At 40.9% G+C, this 19,076-nt stretch overlaps 1 protein-coding gene across 2 annotated transcripts in view; it reads right to left on the bottom strand.

Moving 5' to 3' along the window:
- Positions 1–19,076, bottom strand: part of NR2C2 (nuclear receptor subfamily 2 group C member 2) — a 77,867-nt gene that overhangs the window by 48,054 nt on the left and 10,737 nt on the right. The window contains exon 2 of one of the 2 annotated variants that reach the window (XM_032649799.1): positions 15,599–15,682. The exons of the other annotated variant lie outside the window; for it this stretch is intronic. Within the exon in view, the coding sequence (XP_032505690.1) occupies positions 15,599–15,658 (60 nt within the window). The 5' untranslated portion in view covers positions 15,659–15,682. The remainder of the gene's footprint in view (positions 1–15,598; positions 15,683–19,076) is intronic. 2 annotated transcript variants of the gene reach the window in all.

Genomic DNA, 19,076 nt, shown 5'->3' with positions numbered 1-19,076 from the left:
GGTGGGGGAACTCATCAGCATGTGCTTTCAAACTGCCAGTGCAGATTCCATTCACCAAAACCAGACAGAGCTGTTTAAAGATGCCCTCTCTATGACCCTGCTCTGCTGAAGGTCAAGTACACTATCACTCCCTGTAACTAAGGAAGCAAAATTGTCATGTTCTTGCTGTTTCACCAGCTGCTGAGGCAGTTTGTCTAATAATATGATTAATTGTTTCCAGGGAAGATGTAACTTTGCTTTACCAAGTTCTCCCTTCACCTAGATTGTTGCCTTTACTAAATGCTGGCCCCCACCCCAGACCACCTTTCCTGAACTGAGAGCTCAGGAGAACGTTATCTTGGAGTACAACCAACTCAAGACAGTTTTAAAACTATAAGGAGTAAAGGGAAGATTTGGAGAACTCAGAAATACCACATTCTGCATATAGCATTTTCAACTTCACAGTACATTAAGTCAATTATTTTTAAAGACATGGGGTCTTCGCAAGTTCCTCCTTCATTGAAAGGGAAGGCAACATCATAACCATCTGCATTACATATAAAAACACTCATAAGAATAACAGCACCGGGCTCCTTTAACATTTTACTACATCCACCCAACACGTAACAGGCATGTGAATACAGGTCAGAACTCTAGCCTCCAAAGCCTCCTATTCTGGTGAGAAGATGAACACGTGTAGTCAGGGCAAATGAGAGACTGTGGAATGGCTTCAAATCTAAGCCTCCCCCTTTCCCCAAGGCCACAGAGGAAAGGGAGCTCCCGGGGGAGGTCACAGAGAGGTGGGGCTGGGAGATAAGAGCACTTGCCTCCTGTTTGACATGGAGTGAATGCTGGTCAATCACCCTAAACCAAACAAAACAAATCAAAGCCTGGGGGAAGAGTAGGAAGAAATATATGGATATTTACTTTTATGTAGGATGGGAGGAGGGGATTGAAAGAGGAAGGAAATTAAAAAGAAATAAGTTCACACTGCCATAAGTAATGAATTTTCACTCCACAACTTTGTGGAGTGGAAACTTAAAACAATCTAAGTTAAAATAATATGCCATCCATTTTTCAGATTCTAGCACAAACCTAGGCACCCCAACTGAAAGGGGAAAAATTAATCAAGAGTAAAAAAGATGATTATCCTTTTTTAAAGCAGTGACTAAAAGTCCTTCCACCTCAACAACTATTTAAAGTCCTAAGAAACATAACACTCTATTCACTAAGTACAGCCAGTAAATGACATGTTAATGGAAAGATTAATCCAAGGAAGCAAAAAGCTCCAAGGCCCAACTGTCGAGGTCAACAGGTCTGCTCCTCTCATCAAAAAAATTTGTTCATGCCCTCTGGCTTGGTAATTCTACTTTCAGGAAACCACCTTACACAAACTATCCTAAATACAGAAATGGCTTTATCAGTGTGTAATCCTCAATTATTTTTCTCGGGAATATGGAATTTCCTCTCTCAGGGGTTCAGATAAGGCAGAGCCCATCTCCAACTGTAGAGGCAGAAAATGCCAGATACTTGCAGGTCTGGCCTCCCTTGGAGGAGGGCAGGGGTTTGATCAGATGCGGAGACTTTGCACTAGCAGCAGGAGCCCCATGTCTGGCCTTGGGGTGTGGTGTGCAGCCACAGCTTCAGACCAGCTCTTCAGTGAGATCTGGGTGCAGTTCCTAGATGCAAAGCTAGTTCTCCAGCTCTCCTGGTAACTCTGTCAAGTAAGTTATCTATCCATCCATCCATCCATCCATCCTCACATATATTTTAAGTCAATGTTTTTTAAAAATCTCATTTCTCTTTACATCAGCAACAGTTGGTTTCTGATGTTATTTGCTATTAGATTCCTTGACTGGTAAAGCATGGATATATTTATCGGTGTTAATTTATAATACAGAAAGGTCAAAAGCAACTTAAATGTCCTAAACTAGGAGATGGGTTAGTAAATTATGCTATGCTCCCTTGATACAAAATTATGTAGCTATGAAAAATGATGGTCACGTAGGCTATGCAGTAACCTGTGGAAAGGATGATGACATTTAGTCTGTGAAATTAACATTCTGTGAAATCAAAAGATACAAAGTTGTATGCACAGGATGATTACAACTGGATGACATGCATGTGAAAAAAAAGACCAAAAAAGAACATGTTTATTCATGTAATAAAGAAAGGCTGGGCTTCCCTGGTGGCGCAGTGGTTGAGAGTCCACCTGCTGATGCAGGGGACACGGGTTCGTGCCCCGGTCCAGGAAGATCCCACATGCCGTGGAGCGGCTGGGCCCGTGAGCCATGGCCGCTGAGCCTGCGCGTCTGGAGCCTGTGCTCCACAACGGGAGAGGCCACAGCAGTGAGAGGCCCACGTACCGCAAAAACAAATAAACAAACAAAAAGAATCCGCCTGCCAATGCAGGGGACATGGGTTTGAGCCCTGGTCTGGGAAGATCCCACATGCCACGGAGCAACTAAGTCCATGCGTCACAACTACTGAGCCTGCGCTCTACAGCCCGTGAGCCACAACTACTGAGCCTGCACGCCTATAGCCTGTGCGCCGCAACTACTGAAGCCCACACGCCTAGAACCTGTGCTCCACAACAAGAGAAGCTACCGCAATGAGAAGCCCAAGCACCACAACGAACAGTAGCCCCCGCGTGCCCCAACTAGAGAAAAGCCCGCATGCAGCAACAAAGACCCAATGCAGCCAAAAATAAAATTAATTAAAAATGAAAAAGAATGTAGCAATATATACATAGGTGGTGAAGTCACAGACAAAAGGAAATGGCTCCATAAAATTCAGGACGATAGCCACACACTTACTTCAGAGTAGATTTCACTTGACCCTTCAAAGAGAAACTAAGACAAAACACTGGAGCTAATTCAAGCCCTCTCCCTCTGTTCCTGACTTTCCCCCTCTCCACAGCACCTTCCCCACCCAAAACCAATCCATGTGCGTATCTGAGAGCCATGGGCTTGAACCCCAAGAGATAACTTATTCAATTTCATAGGGAAAATGAGTCAAATTAATCTACTTACTGAAAACTGAAGTTTATATCCCCCAAATGGGACATGCCAGATACATATTAAATAGAATTGGGAGGGTTTGGGTGCTTTTGTCAGTGACTAGTTACAAATGACACTCAAACTTACTCAAATGAAAGGGGAAATTTGTTGGAAGGACACTCACAGAACCCAGTCTCAGGATGTACGACTGTGCTATTTGGGAAGGGGAGAGCTGTGAGGCAGCTTCTCTATCTCTTTCTCAGGCCACCTGCTCACTCCCCCTTTGCTTTTTTCTGAGTCTGAGAGTCACTCTCTGGCTTCTCTCTGAGGACCACCTTTCTCTGCTTCTACGTTCTGCAACAACTTGGGCTTACACATGGCATCACCTCAAGCCCTGACACTGTATGCTCTTTTAATTCCAGGGTCTAATGTCACCTTTTACTGACCATATGCCAGTAGACATGTTATTTAACCCTCTCCTGTGCCTTAGCTTCCATAACTATGAAAAGTGAGAGCACCATTTCACAGGCATTATGTTAACATTAAGCAAGATGATACAGAGCTTATGTGCAGTACCAGGCACATAGTAAGGGTTCAACAGGTATCATTGTTAGCAAAGTATGTTCTGTTGCAATGTTATTTCTGTAATGCGATTCTGATTCTACAAAATTGTAAACAGAGAAATGATGGCAGTATAACACTTGAAATCACACTGATTTACAAGTGACTGCTCCCAATTCCTTAATGCTTTGTATCACAGTGTAGAGCCCCAGAATGCAAAGCACATCGGCATCTAAGCTAACAGGAATTCAGTGTCACGCACGATGCCTATTCATACCAGGTTCATCCTCTTGTCTCATTCTGGCCACGTGTTCTGTGTCTTGGAAAAGCTCATTGCATGGTCCTCTCTAATCTTTAAGCATTTATTCAATAATTCACCATCTTTAACCCTTCCTCCTTATATCCTCTTCCATAAAACTTTCACCTTGTTTTTTTTTTTTTTTGCAGTACGCGGGCCTCTCACCGCTGTGGCCCCTCCCGCTGCGGAGCACAGGCTCCGGACGCTCAGCCGCTCCGCGGCATGTGGGATCTTCCCAGACCGGGGCACGAACCCATGTCCCCTGCATCGGCAGGCAGACTCTCAACCACTGCGCCACCAGGGAAGCCCCCCACCTTGTTTTTAAGACAAAATCCTATACTTACTCTAATGTTTGATTATTAGGAATTTAACATGTCTTTTTAATTATACTAGCATTTTTATTAGGATTGTTATTATTTTTGTTAGTGCTCTGGGCCACCCTGAATGCTATTTTTCCATAAGCTCTGCTATTTATTTATTTATTTTTATTTTTGGCTTTGCTGTGTCTTTGTTGCTGTGTGCAGGCTTTCTCTAGTTGCGACGAGCCGGGGCTACTCTTCATTGTGGTGCGCGGGCTTCCCATTGCGGTGGCTTCTCTTGTTGTGGAGCACGGGCTCTAGGCGGGCGGGCTCAGTAGTTGTGGCTCGTGGACTCTAAAGCACAGGCTCAGTAGTTGTGGTGCACGGGCTTAGCTGCTCCACAGCATGTGGGATCTTCCCAGACCAGGGCTTGAACCCGTGTCCCCTGCGTTGGCAGGCAGATTCACTGCGCCACCAGGGAAGCCCAGCTCTTATTTTTAGTGTGTAGAACACAAGGTTTTCCAGAAATGCATATTTCGTGTAAAAACAAAAATGCTTGTTTTCCAATTCTTAAGAGTAGGAATCTTATCAGCTCAATCAGTCCATCAGGGATACAGGTTGGCTGAATCAGCTGTAGACCAAGGAGACCAGGGGTAATGTGCTATGGACATGGCCACGCAGGTAAATTCCACAGCAGGGACTATGGGTAGCCATGGTTTAAAACCAGGGAGTACCTCAAACTGCCCACCTTCAATGAAGAGAGTATGGTCTGTCAGGTCAGGGTCTGAGTGCAGCAGTTTGCCAATCTCCTGCTCTAACTCTCCAATGGCTCCCCAATGTACATAGAATAAAATACAAATTCCTGACCATAGCCTATATAATCCAAGAAGACCTGGCCCTACCTACCCCCCTGACCTCATCTCCCACCACGTTCTCCCTCGCCCCCTGCACTCCTGCCACACAGGTCTCTTCATGGATCCTCTACTGTGCCAAGCACACTCCCCTCTCCCCTACCTGGAATGTTACCCCACGCCCTGGTACTCATATCTGAATCACTTCTCTTACTTCATTCAGGTCTCCATTTAAATGTCACCTTCTGGGACTTCCCTGGTGGTCCAGTGGTAAAGAATCCGCCTTACAACGCAGGGGACGTGGGTTCAATCCCTGGTCAGGGAACTAACATTCCACATGCCACGGGGCAACTAAGCCCATGTGTGACAACTACTGAGCTCGTGCACCTCAACTAGAGAGCCTGCGTGCCGCAAACTACAAAGCGCATGCACTCTGAAACCCGCGCACCACAACTACAGAGCCCACATGCCCTGGAGCCTGCGTGCCACAACTAGCGAAGAGAAAACCTGCACACCACAACTAGAGAGAAGCCCATGTGCCTCAACAAAATATCCCGCATGCCTCAACGAAGATCCCACGTGCCACAAATAAGAGCTGACACAGCCAAAAATTTTTAAAAATGATCATTTTTTTAAAAATTTATGTCACTTTCTAAGAAGTCTTCCCTGAATGTGCTTAGATAATACTCTTATCACTTTCTATCTCTTCACTTTTTATAGCACTTACTGCTCTCTTGACATTTTTCATTTGTTTAGACGTTGGTTGTTTCCCAATAGGATAGAAGCTTCATGAGAGCCGAGTATCTTAAAAACTAGAACAATGTCTAGCACACGGCACACAGTAAGCCCTCCTTAAATACTCGTTGAATGGATAAATGCATACTTATGAAGTACCTTGAAGTCGATCAGTGAACAATTTTAATTTGCTTTACTAGTAATACTTTCCCTTACTTCCAGTTAAACATAGCAAACACATGCATTTATTATCTCTATTCCTTTAACAAATCACATTTAAGCATGAGTAAAGGATTAAGAAAATGTACAGATCCACAAGGACAAAAAGAACAGTCAAGGAGATGACAGTGGATCACAAATACTAACAAACGCTAGGAAGGGGGAAAGTAGTTGGTGGAGTGGAAACTGACTCAGCAGGATGAACAAAGCTGAACTCCAAATGACTATAGAGGGGAATACTAATGAGAAACAAGCTAATCCGCCCCCCCCCACCCCCCCCCACCCCCCCCCACCCCGAACCCTGGAAGGGTTCAGTAAGATCCCTCAGTTCCACAGAAAACTGGGTTTAGAAATAGGCTGAAAACCAGAAGCTGGCTGAATACCTGTGGTGCAGCCATGTGACTCATCACATGACCACCACTTCCTCATTCCCCTGCAGGGAAAGTGCAGCTACCAGGCCCCAGACCAGAGACATCAAAACATCTTCACAGCGAGGAGGGAGCCACCCTTCTTCAGTTTGCAAAGAGTAGATTAAATATTGAACCTCAAACCCTCACTTTGTGCCATAACTTTAAAATCAACAACAATAAAAATACTGGAGAAAAGGCATAAATCACACCCACCCCCAAAGAATTCTTGCCTCCAAAACCTGAATGGCCCCAGAAAAGAAACCTACGGATATTGACACCTGGAGCATCCTCCAAACAAAATGTGTGGGTGCCTATCTAATCACCCCAAAGTAAAATCAACCCAAAAGTTGACAAGCCTTACTCCTGTACAAAAAACATTTGTTTGTTTTTGTTTTCAGTTTTAAATGCTTCATTTTAAAATGTGAACCAACAATAAGGATCATTAGCCACTTGAGAAAAGCTTCCTTATGAAGTAAAGGAACTAAAAGAAACAAGAAGGAACTTGGATAAAACAGCACCGATGGAAGCAGCAAAAGAAAACTAAAAACAGCAAAAAACTGCAATTATCACCCTCACAAAAAGAGGACAAACTACTGCATACATGAGACAACAAAAAGTTGCCACACGGTTTGGTCTGGTTCTCCCACCGCTCCACGTCGGGTTGCAAGGCCTGGGCGGAAGAGGGCAGGAAGGGACAGCGCAGGGGGCCCAGTTCCTCGGGGTTCTGGAGCGGCCCAGGCTCCACCCAAAGGAAGGGCAGCTCTCCACAAGGGGCAGGGATGGAGGTACCCAAGAGATGGGCAAGGTTATCAGCTAAACCTGCTCCTGCAAAAGTGGAAACAAAGCCAAAAAGGTAAACAAGAACAGGGGAGCAAAGGGAAAACAGGCCAAAGTGGCTCAAGAACCAAGAAACTAAAGAAAATTTACTTGCAGAAAACAGAACTGAAAGGGGGAGAGTCCAGCCTCTGATGAAGCAGGAGAGAAAGAAGCCAAATCTGATGAATATCACACACTGTCTTATCAGTGGTCCCTGTCTCACTTCTTGTACAACGTGGAGGTATAACGTTATCAACTATTTCGTAAACACAAGGTTTTTTTAAAGTATATCTAGAAACATTTCTAAGAAGGAGGAAATCCCACCACATCCAATTTTTCAAGACTCAATTTTTTTTTTTTTTTTTGAGAGGTGAGTCATTTGCTGTTGCTTATTTTTCGATACAACCAGAAAATAGTAGGGTAATTGAGTGCAGGAGGCTTTGATTGTCTTGGATGTTCAGCTTAACATGCCATGGATGGGGGTACTTTTCATTTCCTATTATATAAATCATACTAAATGACAACTTGCAGTCCTAGTCGTGCATTTAATACACCTTGAACATTTAAAATTACTTCTGTTCTCATGTTGTTTCCAGTAAAATTGTTTCCTAAAGAAAACCACCCCTTGATCTTGGCCCTGCCTGTTAGAACTGCCTGCTCTCTGTAACATCTTTCATCATGCTAGTCCATCTTCCTAGTAACTTTGTTAATGTGCTGTGAAAGACTGAAAATTGGAGTATGTATATGATATTAAAAATTGTGAATTAATGGGACTTAAAATGTAACAGTTTATCAACACTTGAAGATACTGGTACTTGATATCCTCTTACAGAAAACTTTGCTGCCAAATTTTAAGCTGCAATAACTTTAAGAAAGACAACTACATGGTTTTTTAGATGTTCGGTACATGTTACAAATTGTGTACAAACCGAAATGTCTGTGTACTGATGCTCAAAACAACCAATAAAATTTCAATTAAGAAAGGAAAATAAAAGAAAAAAAAGTTGCTATAAAAGAAAAACAGAAAAAAGTTTCTAAAATGAAAAATAAGATAGCAAAGAAGAAAACAATGTTGAAGAAACAGCAGCAGCAGCACCAGCAGCAGCAGGAGCTGGGCAGTGACTACTCGCCACACTGTATTATTACTATGTGACATGCTTTAGACACACTAACTGAATTCTCACAATAATCCTCTACAATAAGTATAATCATTAACCCCATTTGATAGTTGGGGACACTGGCACAGCAAGGTTAAATAATATGCTCAAGCAACTGGTAAGACCTGAAGACAGATCTAAGTTGGAAATCTCCCTGAAAGTAGAAGCAGCAGAAAGAGCTAGAAACAGAAGAGAAAAAATGAAGAAATGATTAGTTCAAGAGCTCCAGTATCCAATTAATTAGGAGTTCTGGAAAGAGACTAGAAAAATACTGAGGGAATATATTATCAGAGAACTACTGTAAAACAATTTCATAGAACAGGAGGTCGTGAGTTTCTAGATTGAAAGGACCCTCTGAGTGCTCAGTATAATGTATAAAAGAAAAACAACACTAAGAGACATTACTATGATATTTCAGAACAAAAGGGATGAGGAAAAGATCTTTTTCTTTTTTAATTAATTTATTTATTTATTTTGGCTGTGTTGGGTCTTCATTTCTGTGCGAGGGCTTTCTCTAGTTGCGGCGAGCGGGGGCCACTCTTCATCGCGGTGCGCGGGCCTCTCACTGGCGCGGCCTCCCTTGTTGTGGAGTACAAGCTCCAGACGTGCAGGCTCAGTAGTTGTGGCTCACGGGCCTAGTTGCTCCGCGGCATGTGGGATCTTCCCAGACCAGGGCTCGAACCCGTGTCCCCTGCATTGGCAGGCAGGTTCTCAACCACTGCGCCACCAGGGAAGCCCCGAAAAGATCTTAACGATGGAGGTAGGGGACAGAAAAGGCAAGAGAGAAAGAGGGAGAGAGATACTTAAAGAGAATCAAGAATGTAAATGGCTTTCTCAAAGCTGGAAGACAATAAAATGATGCCTTGAAATTCTGAGGTAAAATTATTATTTTCAACTTAGATTTCTATCCCCAGTCAAACTATCACTCAAGCATGTGGGTGTAAATAAAGACACGTTTAGATATGCAAGATCTAAAAACAATTCATCTCTGATGCACTCTTTCTTAGGACGTTTTTGGACCATGTTATTTACATTTTTTTAAAAAAAGGAAAAAAAAAACATGAATTCAAGGAAAGAATCCCAAACAAGAGACAAATAAAGGATGACAGCTGTGCAGCAGGCTTAAAAAGCAATCAGTAGGGACTGGAGCAGGTCAGAGGACTTTAGGAGGAATGTTTTCACAGGAAAATAGAGGAAACTGAAAATTCCTCTGATGTATTTGTATGAAGAATAGTATTCAGAGGGTTCTACAACTATATTGGAGATACTAGGAAGTGTATGTGATAATGTCATAGTTAGGTAACAGAACATTAATTTATGCAAAGAGGATACACTTTTATTGGGAGAATGAAGGGAAGATATGGGCGTGTGAGGAACTGAATGAAAACTAAAGTTTATTTATATACTAAGTAAAAAAATGTCTAATACCAGAAATGAACTTATTACTGATTTTGCAGAAATAAAGAGGATTTTAAAAGAGTACTATGAACAACTGTATACCAACAAACTGGATAACTGAGATGAAATGGACAAACTCCTAGAAACATACAACCTACCAAGACTGAATCATGAAGAAATAGAAAATCTGAGTAGACCTATAACTAGTAAGAAGATTGAATCAGTAATGAAGCCTCCCCACCCCTCAAAAAGCCCTGGAGCAGCCCTAGTGAATTATACTGAACATTTAAAGTAGAATTAACACCATCCATCTCAAACTCTTCCGAAAGACTGAGGAAGAAGGAACACTCCCAAACTCATTCTATGAAGCTAGCATTGCCCTGATACCAGTCAGGCAAAGACACTGCAAGAAAAGAATACTGCAGATCAATATCCCTTACGAATACCAATGCAACATTCCTCAACAAAATACGAGCAAACTGTTATCAGCAGCATATTAAAAAGATTATACTGGGCTTCCCTGGTGGCGCAGTGGTTGAGAGTCCGCCTGCCGATGCAGGGGACACGGGTTCGTGCCCAGGTCCGGGAAGATCCCACATGCCGCGGAACGGCTGGGTCCGTGAGCCATGGCCGCTGAGCCTGCGCGTCCGGAGCCTGTGCTCCGCAGCGGGAGAGGCCACAACAGTGAGAGGCCTGCGTACCGCAAAAAAAAAAAAAAAAAGATTATACACATGACCAAGTGGGGTTTATTCCTGACAAAATTCAACATCCTTTCATGATAAAAACATCCAACAAACTAGGAATAGAAGGAAAGTATCTCAACATAATAAAGGTCATTTGTGAAAAACCCATGGCTAACATCACATTTTGTGATGAAAGACTGAAAAATTTTCCTTTAAGATCAGGAAGCCAAGAATGACTGCTTTCACCTCTTCTACTCAATATACTAGAAGTTCCAACCAGAATGATTAGGCAAGAAAAATAAGTACAAGGCATCCAAATTGGGAAAGAAGAAAATTATCTTTATTCACAGATGACATGATCTTCCACATAGGAAAATCTAAAGATGTCACACACACACACACACACACACACTAGAATAAACAAATTCAGTGAAGTTGCAGGATACAGAATCAACACAAAAATCAGTTGCATTTCTACACCGTTAACAATGATGCTCAAAAAAAATTAAGTAAACAATTCCATTTACAATAGCCTCAAAAAGAGTAAAATACTGCAGGGGTAGAGGGGAGGAGGGAATGGATGTTAGTGTTTAAAGGGTAGAGAGTTTCAGTTTGGGGAGATGAAAAGTTCTGATGATGGGCAGTGGTGATGGTTACAGAATAATGTAGTTAATGCCATAGAACTATATACTTAAAAATGGTTATAATGGTAAAATTTATATTTTACCGCAATTAAAACTAAAAAAACACCTCTCTACCAAAAAAGGGCAATGTCTAACACTGATTAAAAAAAAATTGGAAGAAAAAATGTTTTTAATAAAATAAAAAATGAACTTACTGTGTAGTGTAAAAGTCTAGGCTCTTAAGTCACTCAGATATGGCAAAGTAATCTCTCTACCTCTCAGTTTCCCCCACTTAAAGTGGGGAAAATAATAATACTTTCCTTATAGTGTTAACTGAAGTATTAAATGAGGTGATGAGCTGAGCATAACACCTGGCACACTGTATTATGTAGCTACAGATACATCTGAGAAATAAATACCTTACAAAACTGGAATCAAACTGTATATACTGCATATGTAATTATGCTTTACTGTTTTAGAAAGTATATAATTCTAATTAAAAAGTAGAAGTCACAAATCCCTCTAGTTTTTTTTTCTCCATTTCTTTTTGTTCTTTTATTTTGGAAAATACCTCCTAATTTTGGTAGTGGCAACTGGTTGCTGTTATGTATTGTTTTTAAAAAACACTTTTATTGAGCTCTAATTCACCTACCATACATTCTACCCATTTGAAGTGTATAATTCAATGGTTTTTAGTATATACAAACATATGTGCAACCATCACCACAGTAAATTTTAGAAAAATCTCATCCCCTCAAAAAGAAACCCTGTACTCTTTAGGTATCACTTCCAAAATCCAGCCCTAGGCAACCACTATAACCTATTTTCTATCTCTATAGAGTTCCCTGTTCTGGACATTTCATATGAATGGAATAATATAATATGTTGTCTTTTGTGACTAGTTTCTTTCACTTAGTATAATGTTGTCAAGGTTCATCCATGCTGTAGCATGCATCAGTAATTCATTCCTTTTTATAGCTGATTACTATTCTACTGTCTGGATATACCACATTTTGTTATTCATTTGTCAGTTGATGGACATTTGACTTATTTCTACCTTTTGGCTATTTTGAATAATACTACTATAAACATTGGTGCACAAGTTTTTGTGTGGACGTATGTTTTCATTTCTTTTGGGAATATAGCTTGGAATGGAATTGCTGGGTCATGTGGTAACTTCATATATAACTTTCTGAAGAACTGCCAGACTGTTTTCCAAAGTGGCTACACCATTTTACATTATTACCAGTAATAAAGGAAGTTTCCAATTTCTCCACATCCTCACCAACACTTGTTATCTGACCTTCCCCCCACCCCACAGCACGCCATTCTAGTGGATGTAAAATGGTTATCTCCTTGTGGTTTTGACGAGAGTGGAAATTAATGAAACAGAGAATACAAAAACAATAGAGAAAAATCAATGAAATCAAAAGGCGGTTCTTTGAAAAGGTCAACAAACTGACAAATCTTTAGCTAGACTGACCAAGAAAAAGATTCAAATTACGAAATAGAATCAGAAATGAATGAGGAGAAATTGGTACTGACCTTAATAGAAATAAAAAGGATAAAAGAATACTGTGAACAACTGTTGTGACAATAAATTAGATGACTTAGATGAAACAAACAAATTCTCAAAAAGACACTGAAACTGACTCAAGAAGAAAAAGACAACATGAACAGACCTATAACAAGCGATGAGACTAAATTTGGAACTAAAAAACTACCTGCAAAGAAAAGCCCAAGCCCACATGGCTTCACTGCTGAATTTTACCAGACATTTAAAGAAGAATTAATATTAGCTCTTCATAAACAATTCCAAAAAACAGAGAGGTCACACAGTTTGCAAGTGACAGGATCAGGATTTAAACCAGGCAATCTGGCTCCAGAGTGTATACTCTTGACCACTATATTAAACTGTCTCTGTGAATAACTGAATAAATCAGAGCACATTATAGGACATCAAATTGTTCGTTTGTATGATCCAACTTTTGTAGTTTATTTTGGTAATGTGACTTATCTGGTCCATAGGGGAAAAGGTTGTCCTGGGGACTTGAGAGAAAATCATTTACACTACTGACAATGTTGCTCTATCTCATTTATGGAGCAAAAGCGTGGGACCTGCTAAAGCTCCTTATACGTTTTTTTTTTGTTTTTTGTTTTCTGTTTTTGCGGTACGCAGGCCTCTCACTGCTGTGGCCTCTCCCGTTGCAGACCACAGGCTCCGGACGCGCTGGCTCAGCGGCCATGGCTCACGGGCCCAGCTGCTCCGCGGCATGTGGGATCTTCCTGGACCAGGGCACGAACCCGTGTCCCCTGCATCGGCAGGCGGACTCTCAACCACTGCGCCACCAGGGAAGCCCTTCTTATATGTTTTTATTTCAATGACTTCTCACAACAATCCCATGAGATAACAGGTTCTACTACTACTCCCATTTTCTAGATGAGAAAACTGAGGAACAAGGCAGTCACCCAGATAGCAAATGGCAGGACCTGGATTTAAACCCCAATCTGTCTGATCCCTAGAGAGCCCCCTTTCCACTATGGAGAGCCTGTCCTCTGATGTAGCCTGTCTCATGCCTGATCCCTGCAACACTGAGCTCTGGTGAGCAGATCCCCAGTCCTACTACTCACCTGCGTGTGCTTCTGGCAAACAGGCAGGGAAGAGGTATGTTTCTTCACTGCCTGCTGACTGAATAAACAACTGTCCCCAAATGACTGCTAATAACCCCTAATTTAAAAACTTCATTCCCACTCAATTATTGTTTAGCACCAACATGATGAACTGTAGGCTCTCTTACTCATTTCGCTGATTTAATATTATATACAGCTACCACATGTAGTTTAAAGTCATCAAGCTTGAAATTTCAAAATAACAGCATGGAAATCTAGGGAATATTTTAAATAGGAAGATTGCTTTTGTTCTCCAAATTAATAATGCCTCCTACTATTTTGGATGTCTCCTCAAAATGTGCTTTTCGCCATGGGAAACAATAGTTGCACTAAATTAATACATGAAATTCCATTTCTTGATGGAAGTAAGGCATCTGACAGAAAATTTTACCTAGGAAAATTTCTGAATACATACACAAAACTTGTATTATCCTATAAATTACTATAGGTCAGTACTATAGGTTACTTACTATACTAACCTCTTCTCCTAAAGAATTAGTAATGACTTCTTAAGGCAGTGATCCACATACTAGACTCCAAGTCAGTCTCAACTGGAAACTGTATTAAATGCAAAATAACCCTAAATATTTGAACAGCCAACAGTGATTTTCAAGGTAATTGTTCCTAAGACAAACTATAAACACAAGCATTTTAACCCCAATACTTTCACAGCTCTTTAGCTCTTCCAAAAATATAATATTTAAAAATTTGTAAAATCTATCTGCTTTCATCTTCAGTTAACACTAACCCTTATTTGCCGGGTGAAAGGGATGATTATTATACTGTTGCCTTAAAGTCAATGGTTGATCTAAAATCTGAAAAGTCTGCTCACCAATTTTACTGGTATAAACTGGCATTCGTGTACTTATTTTTTATTTTAAAAAATCCTTTCTTTAAATGTCTATCCTTTGATAAATCTGTGTCTTCACCTTAGAAATATGATTATTGGTTCAAAAACACAAATCTGAATCCTTCTAATGGCTCCTGTTTGCAGCATGATGCATGGTTTATTGGAGGAGCTCTGGAAGAAGTGAAACAGAACTGGGTCAGTGTGCCCTTGGCCAGTTACTTGTCCTTGAGCCTTGGTTTCCTCACCTATTAAATGGGAATTAGCGATCACACCAAACCTCAAAAGGTTGTTGAGGACTGAAGCCCTTGCAGAGGGCCTGGTACAGACTGAAAAGATCTGGCCCTACTTCCCTCCTTTACACCTCGAGTTGCCTGAACATTCCAAGCTACTTCATGTCTCTGTCCTGTCTTTGCATAGGTTTCTGGCTTAGGATGCCCTCCTCAGCATCTGCCAGTTTCCAACCCTGCTTCCTTAGGTCTGCCTAACAAATGATTACTTGCAATGCAAGACCCACCTCCAGGATTACCTTCTTCACATGGAGTTTCACGTCTTACCATTTTATAATTGCTCCTTAACCAGGCCCAGAGAACACTAAAGGAAGGACCAATGGCTCATTCACCTCCATATTTCTTAGCACGTAACAAAATCCCCAGTACATGGAAGAAGGTCAAAAATGACTGCAGAATGCACAGAATCTGCTTTCCACCATACACAGTATTAACAGAGTATCAACTGTGCAAGAAACTAAGAGCCTTTGACTTAAAACTATACTCACAAGCTTGACAAGCATCATTAGACTCTTAGTTTTTGTTCAAAGTAAAATGTTTAAAGTCACCTCATCGTATGCAGCTAGGCCACCCTATTCACGCAAAGACACTTTAGGAGCAAATGTTCCTGTCATTTTCATTTTTCTTCAATGGCAGCATCCTGCTTTGGATCTGGCTCACATGCTGACTTCATTGGGACTGTTTTGAAAGAACAGCACACACTGATGTACTTTTCCTTTTAAAAGCAAGGGTGCCAGCTATTTTGCTAGCCCCTGTCACTCACCTCAGCCACCTGCTGGGTCCCCACTCTGTGCTGAACCAGCCCCTCCATATTTGTAGCCATGGTGAAGCAAGACCATTAGAGAACCTGTTTGGAAAGATGTAGCAACTTCTATCAGGTGGAGAGAAACCAGCCTACTTGAAAAACATCAGTAATCAAAATCCTTTTTTGGTACCATCTGGTGCAGATTTTGCCCTCCACAGACAACGAGCTAGCAGACTAAGCATATCTGGATAGGCTGTACCAGCTTCTTCAATTACAGGTACTAATATTAATCAGTAGTAACATTTCAATTGGGAAACAAGACTTGCCCTGGTAAATACAGACAAGGTGAATCTGGAACTTTATCAGTTCTCTTGGGTTGTAACAGCTCAGTTCACCTCTCAGGCAGGTGGGAATCGCACCTTTTTGGATAGCTCCTTGTCACAGTGTGCTGAATAAGAAGGTGGCTATCTGAGAAAGGTGTAAGATCAACTTCAATACAGAGCATTAGATTGCTATCAGCAACTGTACTTCTGTTACTAGTGACCAAGCAAGGAGCAAAACCCTGCCCAGGTGCTAACACACCTCACTCATGGGTTTAAAGGCAAACACTATCACCAACAAAGTCAGAAAAGAAGTAAGGAGACTGCATTACTAAACTGGGCTAAGAACACGGTACTCATAAATTTATCAATTTATATTTTTAAGTCCTCATTAAATTAGAAACCCAGATAATTCAGCTTTATATTATTAGAAAAATTATGCCATCATTTGCCTTAAATTGAGGAAGTTCATCTAAAGTCCAAAAAGCATGCTAGTCTCCTGGGTCAGAATCACTTGAGTGCAAGCAGTGTTGATGAAACAGACCCCCTGGTCTCTTCAGGTCATGACATAAAGATCCCCTGAATAGTCCCTAAACCTTTTCCAATTAACTCTACCACAAAGAATTCAGGATAAAGGGATTCCACTTTGGACCTAATTCCTGGACAAAGCAAAGACTTCATTATTGACTGCACAGATCCTATGGTTAATAGGAGTTTAAAGCTCTTGTATAATTTATTTTCAGCATGTATACAAAAAATCTGTATAGTCCTTCCAAGTGTGTAACACATAAAATGCACACACAGTTCATTTGCTTGGCCCCTCCTCAATCACAAACTGGACTATTCTGCAATGCAACTTTACAAAACACTTTCCTATAGTTCTCACCTAAAGTATATTTATAAGCACTGATGTCTATAAACTTTTTCACTCTCTGGTAACTTTCTACGTTATTCTATCCAGTATTAGACAGCCACTTCTATTATCATAATTCCCCTTCAGATTATTTTATTGGCAAAATGGTAATGACAGAGAAATGGGAGCATGAAACCCCGAGTGACAAATATAAAAGAAATCGGCCCTGCCTGCAAGGATCAATATACTCTAAGAGTACAAACTGCATCAACTGCTATAACGATACCAGGTCACCAGTGCCAGTGAATCATCTTCTAAGAACAGGATTAGGACCAAGACTGGGGAGGCAGTGTTTCTGGCTATTTATTCTTTTAATAAGTATTCAAGACTTTTAACTTTTGTTTACTTTTCTTTGTTTCTAGAACAAAAAGCACAGAGAAACACTGGTCTTTTCCCCTACTCACAGTTTGATTCCAACTAATAAGGCATAAAGGAAAAAAGCATCACTTCACATGTACCAGAAAAGTCAATCAACTGTTGTTAAAAACACAACTATTGCATGTGAAAAGTCCAGAGTTCTAATCTTTTTTTCTCAAAACAGTAAATAAGAGCTCTCTAAAGAATCAAATGGATGAAGATAGCAAATAGATTAAGAAATAAAACCCAAATATGCAGCTGTGACTATTAATTTTATCACTTTTAGGTGTTATTAGCATTTCTATTGCTGTTAACTGCAGTTTTATGCAAGAAATACATGAACTTGAGTATTACAAAAATATTGTTAGGGAAATATTAGTGAGTATTAGAGTACAGAAATAACAAAGTATTACAAAGGCATATCTTTCTATTGGGTTTCCCAGAAGAGGTGCTTGATCCTCCAAGTTTTAAGGTATCACAATGTAAGAAGTAAGTAAAACAACATCCTCTGGTGATGTTAAGAAGGGAGGGAAAACATTTAACAAAGACTATGGGTGTCTGGATGTCAGGATATCAAGGAGTAAGATTCACCTGAGAGCCTGTTTTACTGGCTACCGCAGCCATAGGCTGAGACACACAGTGAGAAGGAAGGGTAAAGCTTTGGAAAGGGTACTGGGAGGTGGTTATCAATGAGGGGGTGTCCTTCAAGAATGAAAAGCTCCAGGGAACAGTGGGTCGTGTCTACATATTCACTAGCACAATATAATTTTGCATTTGAAATTTGAAAAACAAAAAAATCCTATTGTTTTGCCAGTACAAACTAGACAAAGCACTTCAAAACAGCCTTGCTGGTAGAGCTGAGCAGGCTAATGTAGAGTAACTAACACTTACTGAGTGGTTACTATACCCCAGGCACTGTATTCATAAGTACTCTGGACTGAACACTAAAGCAGCTCTTGGAACAGAAACCTGAGTCTTCAAAGGCTGGCGCTTGATCCACTCATCTCCTAACCCTGAAGGACTGCCCCCAATGACCACAATGTTTCCCAATTCATTAACCAAAGAGCTATAAAACCAAGTACCTTAAGTTAAAACAACAACAACAACAAACACTACAGAATATTTTCCTATGGTGGTTTTAAACTAATCAAGTTCAACCACCATCAACCCTTTAAAAATAACTAAGCAATAAGTTGGCCGCTGAGAATTAGTAACAACAAGAAGAAGGAAAAGAGGAGGAAGAGGAGGAGAAAGTACTTGTCCTTGAAGAACTTAAGAAGGAAACTACTAAGAGCTGTGCCATGTAGATGCTACAGAGTGTCCGAAGGAAGAAGCACCTCTGAGAGCAATGACAGCTTCACAGGACAGGAGCCATTTAGACTGGTCTTGAAGGCAAGTGGGAATTTAGCAAGCAAACAGAGGGCGGATGGGAGAGAATTCTAAGCAGAGCTCAAACTGCAGGTTATGAGAATGGCACAGTAGAGGAACAGCAGGCAATCTGGTGGGGATTGTTGGAGAGGTCATGGGAGGAGAAAGGCTGACACTGTAGACAATGAGAACTATCAGAAGTTTGGTAGGGAAATGTAGTGATCACATCTGGATCTTCAAAAAAAAAAAAAAAAATCCTTTGAGCGACAGTGTGGAGATGATAGAAAAGGACGGTCTATGGGAGGCCAGTTAGAAAGTGGTGGCAACAAAGACTATGGATGCAGGCAGACTCTTAAACTTAACCTGAACTAGTGAGTCCTTGCTGTATAGCACAGAAATGACAACAGGGCACAGTATATAAAAACTGTCATACAGACCACAGAATGGCGCAAGTAAAACTATTATGCTTGGCCTCATGTGGCAGTAGGTTTTATAACATAAATTCTTTCAAATACAAGTAGATCAATGTCACTCTTAA

This window comes from Phocoena sinus, chromosome 11, assembly GCF_008692025.1.
Source record: "Phocoena sinus isolate mPhoSin1 chromosome 11, mPhoSin1.pri, whole genome shotgun sequence".
Classification (NCBI taxonomy): domain Eukaryota; kingdom Metazoa; phylum Chordata; class Mammalia; order Artiodactyla; family Phocoenidae; genus Phocoena; species Phocoena sinus.
Note: the sequence above shows the minus strand (reverse complement) of the source record. Positions and strands in the feature narration are given on the sequence as shown.